The sequence below is a fragment of the Tasmannia lanceolata genome, unplaced genomic scaffold (genome assembly GCF_043159265.1).
Source record: "Tasmannia lanceolata isolate RefF3 unplaced genomic scaffold, GAP_Taslan_0.1 ptg000006l, whole genome shotgun sequence".
NCBI classification, from domain to species: Eukaryota; Viridiplantae; Streptophyta; class Magnoliopsida; order Canellales; family Winteraceae; genus Tasmannia; species Tasmannia lanceolata.
Genome location: NW_027518683.1, coordinates 6,214,138 through 6,220,348, shown reverse-complemented (window position 1 = coordinate 6,220,348; position 6,211 = coordinate 6,214,138). Strand labels below are relative to the sequence as shown.

Below are 6,211 nucleotides of genomic sequence, written 5' to 3'. Positions count from 1 at the left end.
AGGATATTTTCATGCGTTGGTGCCCTCTATTGGGATCTATGGTGGCTTGGGTCACGATCCAAGATATCTCTGAACCTTAGTATATGGATTCAATGAACATGGTTGGATCCAGCTGCTTTGCCCAAATCTTGTCCGCTAATGTTCGGATCCTTTTGATCCATTGGACCATCTGGGTACTTGGGTCGGGTTGCGGTGAGATTTTGCTAGAGTGAATTGGAATCAGTTAGAACCCGACCCTGTTTTACTGTCAAAGTTCAACCTGGATTCATAAATATTGTCCCCAGTGGCACCCATACGGTAGGGATATAGTTCTTTTTATTATTTTAAAAAGTAGAGGTATTCTAATCCTAGATTATAAAATCTAGCTTTTAGCTTATAAAATCCAAGTTTTAGCTTGTAAAATCCAGGATTTTACAGCTTGTAAAATCCAGGATTTTACAATCCCACAGATTGTAAAATTCATGTATCCAAAAGGTCCCTAACAATCCTGAGGTACGGCAATATCAGCGTTCAGCTTCTTCGTGAAGGGCTCAGATAAATCTCACTAAAGAGGGGATACTAAATTGCTTCTGCGAACTTATCTACGAATTCCCATTCAGAGAATCTCGAAATGCAGAGTAAGATACTATTATTGATTCATAGATCCAAAATTGCATCAGGGTGGTCACGAGACTACATTTCCTTGCACAAGAATAAGGACAAACAAAATAATGCAAGTGTCAAGGTCCCACGTCTATTTACATTTTCTTAGAATATCCTTTCTAATTCACAGCCATCACAAGTAAAATAAAAAGCTCTCTCTCTCTCTGGTAAAGTGAATGTAATGAGTTTTTTTTCCTATTAGAAAAGGTTGTTCTAACCACAAGCAAAACCTTAGACAGAAACTAACATTCTCTAGTAAGAACAGATCTTGAAAAGTAGAAGCAAATTTATTTCCTTGGTTTTCATAGCACAAAGCTTTTTGACAAAACCTAACAGAAGAAAGCAACACCTCTCCCACTACATCATACGACCCAACACACATATGCAACAATTGCATAAAATAAATGTACATAAAGGAAAAAGCAAAACACAAAAAAACATCAGAGAGACTAGACATCCTTTCATGTCCAAATCATGCATCCATCCATCAATGCACCTTTCCATGAGATATAAATCTAAGCAACCTGCATACACAACCACATGTAGTCTCTAATTAGAAAATTCCAAGTATTCACATGTAGAAGGTTTTAAGAAGGGAGCTGATATTTATACCCCCTTATTTTTGTACATTGCACCCTATCTGGTCATTTAAGAAGGGGTGTATGGTACCGATACAAAGGGGTAAATTTTGTCTTAAAAGATAAGAAGATTCAATTATAAGGAACTAAAACAAAGCAAAGAGATAAAAATACTCACTCAGTGAGCACTGATCTGCAGATAGAGAGATGAAATATGTGTATATGATGTAGTAATCCACTTTACATTTATGTATACACACATACATACACCCAAAAAGATGAGGAGCAATTGTAATGGAAATATGAAGTAAGAAAACTAGGGTTAGAAGTGGAAAGTATAACGAAAATGAGCAAGACTAGGGTTTAGAGTGGCGGTTACTTAACTAGATCTTACACCTCGCAGGTGAAACCAGGAGGGGGTGTCTTGCCACAAGTGACAAGAAGTTGAAGAGCTAGTGGAAGGAAGATGTTGAGGTTAAGGAGCTTGAGCTTGAGGGTGGTGCACAAGCAAACCGCGGCTTCGAGCTCGACGAGCCCCGCTAGCACCGGGCAACATTCATTAACCGCGGGGTCTCCCAGCCCAATATGCACCAGCCCACCAAGGAGATCGACACAAGCGCCGAGCTTCAGTGTGTCGATGGGGCAGGTCTGCGGCGCCGGAGGTGGGGGACATTTGGTTTTGGGTGGTGTTCCAGTTACAGGTGGTAGTGTTACTGGGGGATTGAGAACTGGTGGGAGTGTCACTGGGGGAAGAGTTATGGGTGGCTTAACAATTGGTGGGAGTGTCACTGGGGGAAGTGTTATGGGTGGCTTGACAACTGGTGGTAGTGTCACTGGGGGAAGAGTTATGGGTGGCTTGACAACTGGTGGTAGTGTCACTGGGGGAAGAGTTATGGGTGGCTTGACAATTGGGGGGAGGGTCACGGGGGGAAGTGTTATGGGTGGCTTGACAATTGGGGGGACTGTAATGGGTGGCTTTCCAATGACTGGAGGACGAGTGATGGGGGTCTTGGGAGGCTTACCTTTGGGTGGTTTATGGGGTTTATTGCAGTAGCCACAAGCAAGGATGGGAGGGGTGGTGGAAATGAAGATCATTAGAATTAGAAGGAGAGCTGAGGTTTTGGAGGACTCCATGGCTCTCTCTTCTTTCTTCTCTCTTCTACTACTACTACAGATACTACTGATGATGGATTGGCCCTGTTGGAGTAGATGGAGTGGTGTTTTTATAGAAAAATGTGTGTGTGTAAGAAACCTAAAGACCAATCACGTGAACACGTAAAGGATAGGGAGGGAAATGCCAATATTTGCTAGTTGGCATTGTCTTTCCATGAAATGGAAAAGTAGCCCTAGTGTCTACATTATTTGATTATTTATTTACATTATCTTGCTGTTATTTTACTTTTACATAGTAAAAATTTTCGATGGTAGAGAGGGAAAAAGTTGGAATTTTTCTACTGGGCTTCAAACTTGTTTAAAGAGAGGGATCCTTGAATTTGATATGGACAGAAGAGACCATCGGATATCTTTTATTAAGACCAACAAACATACTTAGTTAGAATGTTTCACTTAAAAATTAAATAAACAAGCAAGTTTAGTTAGAACATTACACTTAAAGAAATGGGTCTTGTTTATAATTGCATTGTATATGTTTTTAACTATTCTTTATGGAAGAAGGATCCCAATACAATACATTCTTGTTATACTACAAAACTATTTGCAGCAGTAAAGAAGTATATATATACACACATCAAAATTGTAAATTGTATATGATTTCGGTTCGGTTTCTTTCGACATAAAATGGGCGTAAAACAAATTTTACACCTATTAGTGCACTTAAAAATGGGTGTGAGATTTGTTTTAGAAACAAAGGAAATTGGAAGGTGGGGCTACCTGATGGACTCTCAACTTTGATCAAAGATGGGGAACGCCTATCACATTACAACCACACCACATTTGATACTATTATTATATATTTAATGTGAATTGAGAACATTGGATCACACCCCTAACAGTGATTCCCATTACATCTTTGTGAATTCATTAATAAAGGAATCCTATGGTGTTTTAACGGGGTCAACGTCAGAGAGTAAAATAGTAAGGCCGGTTTCCTTGCAGGGTGTTTTTCTTTTATGGTTCTAAAAACCAGTCTATGTAAATGTATGGTTTGGCAATTTCGGTAATGCTCCTAGTAGCCTTAGTCTTGGGAGAAGATACACATTTATATTAGAAAAAGTTACAAAAGATCTTGGGAAATAATCAAGTGAAACCGAAAAGAAAGAGATCACAATTGTGAAACTCCTAAAAATATAAGATTGGCTATCAAAGCTTTTCTAAAGTAGGATGCTTAGGTAGATTGCCTATCGACCTCTTAGTGCGAGTAAGATAGAATAATATCACACAATAGTATAGGCTGTTATTTAAAAAACAAGCCCAATTTACCAAGGATAGGTTATACCCATGTGACTTTAGTCGTGGTATTGGTATGGCCTAATACTCAGATTCGATAAATGGCCATGCCACCACAGGTTGCTTATGTGAGCTCCAAGAGATGAGATTGGGCTTAGATAGATACAGTAGACCCAGTAGACCTGCGATAGTTCGGATACCTAGCAAAATCAGAGTCAGAATAGGCTTGTACAAGGAGCAAAGATGAACCACAAAAAAGAAGGTGATAATCCCTTCTAGACAACACAAGATCCATTTTACTACAACCCAATCTTTAGTTGTGGGTCTATGCATGAACTAGCAAATTAACCTTATTGACGGAAAAAGAAACATCAGGACGCATCAATGAGAGATACTGCAGGGCCGCTACAATGAACCGGACATATGGAACATGATTTAGGCTTTGGATTGCCTTGCAAAGAAGACAAACATATGATGAGAAGCTAGCATTTGTGAAATATATCCTGGGGCTGAGACATGTAGTTTGTCACTCTGTCTAATTGAAAATGTCACTACTGGTGATCGTTATCACAAGATTGTCATATTCATGACCATGACCAAAGAACCAGTTCTAAATCCAGCGTCAATTGACTAGTCACAGCTAGTTAATCGGCAAGGATCTTGGCGTCTTGTAGGCAATCCATCCTGGACATATTGTCTTTCAATTCCTTATTATTTAAGGCCGTTTGAGATTGTGGCAACTGATTGTGGGCCCTAAACTGATTACAGGACTCAAAACTAAATCTAATTTTGAGATTTATAATTGGTTTGGTGCCCACAATCGGTTGCCACCATCTCAAACGAACAGGGAGAAATGTCATGATGAACATTACCAGATGGGAGAGTGACCGTGGTATGTTGTCGCCGGAGATTGATCATGGAAGGGTGAAGTGGTACTTGATGTTGGCGTCGATCATGAGGAAAAAATGTGAAGAAAAAAAAAATCACACAAGGTCATCTGATATGTAGAGCGACAAATTTTGCAATGCTCGGACTGGCATCTTTAACCTTAGCATTAACCAAACTTGCATTACCTTCTAAATTCTAATTGAGTGAGAATTGACATCCACACTCCCTTGTTCCAATGATAATCATTTCACTAATTTGGCTCATGTGTACTCTTACTTAAAGCATATGCCTACACACTTGCCATTCTAGGGATGTATAAACAGTTGGCGCTCTAATAATTAAAATTGTTGGTGGCCACATTTTATATAAGATATTAGATAGTTGTTGTACTCAAGGTTTTAAATTTCAGTGAAGACCAAAACCTAAACGTTCCGAAACCGAAATTTTGGCGAAATTTAAGATAAAATATTAATTTTTTTATTCCTTTACATAATTTCAGCCGAAATTACCGCCTGAATTTTCAACCCAAAAATCAACATTTCGAGCGCCCGCTACCAAATTTCGGCCTAAATTTCGGAATTTCGGCTAAAATTTCAGTTTCATACAGGACTGAAATTACTTCCAAAACTGAAATTTAAAACCTTGGTTAAAATTTCGTTATTTCTCCAATGAACTTACCTTCAACATGGATGAGCACACCTCGAGTCCATGGTGTGCTCGAATCCTTGTTAGAACCTACAAAATAAAGAAAGAAAGATGGTATAAAATATTAGAAATAAGAAAAGAATTTCAAAAGTACTACATTAACACCATTTGCATATAAATTTTCAGGTGGCCTTTCTGTGTGACTCGTAGAGACCTAGCGTTGTCCTTACACTCAGAAATTAAGGCAAGTAATAGTGACCGAACTACTAATGGTGACTTCAAATGGATTGACATTATAATGTTGTTTCATATGTATCTGTCTTTTTCTATTCTTTATGGAGTTACTAAATGAATAATTATCATTGATTGTTGAAATATTATGAATGTGAATGTGAACTAACCATGGCAGGTAACAAAGAGATAAGTATACCCCTCATGACAAAGAGGGAAAAGGTTGGTATGAAAATTCATGCATAAACACTCGGGATGAGGAGGGAGGCAGGGAGCCAACCATGGGCAAAAAGTCAAAAGCCAATCTGACTGAGAGCGTACGACCTCAGGCTGGCAATGTAATTCAGGTGGGCCTAGAAAGGTGACCCAAAGGAAACCCTAGATGGAATCACACCAAGTATCGGTGGAGGGGGTTCCTGATGGTCAGGGATCAACAGCGGGTATATATAAATACCAAATTAAAAAAAAAAAAAAAAAGGAAAAGTGGATTCTCGTATGACCCTGGGGATAGAAGTCTCATGCATGTTCACATTTAAATTCTATCATTTGCATTGAATTTTTAATGTTCATAATTGTTGAATATGCCCTATTTAGATTATTAATTGTTGTTCTATTATTAATTTGTTGATCATAAGAGATAGCTTGTAATGGAATTCATATTCTTGTATGCTCTTAGTGTTTTGGACATTATTAGTCTTGTTCGCCTGAGGGCTGACTCAGTTACTACACAGGACTTGGACATGAAGAACCTGTGGATGCTGAGGAGGACGGAGCATTCGTAAATGAACAAACTAGAATCCATACATCACAGGATGGGGAAA

At 38.7% G+C, this 6,211-nt stretch overlaps 1 protein-coding gene across 1 annotated transcript; it reads right to left on the bottom strand.

The window, feature by feature from the left end:
• Nucleotides 1–910: 910 nt before the first annotated feature.
• LOC143879439 (Bifunctional inhibitor/lipid-transfer protein/seed storage 2S albumin superfamily protein) lies at nucleotides 911–2,430 on the bottom strand. The gene is made up of 2 exons (XM_077381819.1): nucleotides 1,605–2,430; nucleotides 911–1,166 (listed from the first exon to the last, which is right to left on the bottom strand). Exon 1 carries the CDS (start codon nucleotides 2,352–2,354, stop codon nucleotides 1,611–1,613), a length of 744 nt encoding a protein of 247 aa, XP_077237934.1. The 5' UTR covers nucleotides 2,355–2,430; the 3' UTR covers nucleotides 911–1,166; nucleotides 1,605–1,610.
• Nucleotides 2,431–6,211: the final 3,781 nt, after the last annotated feature.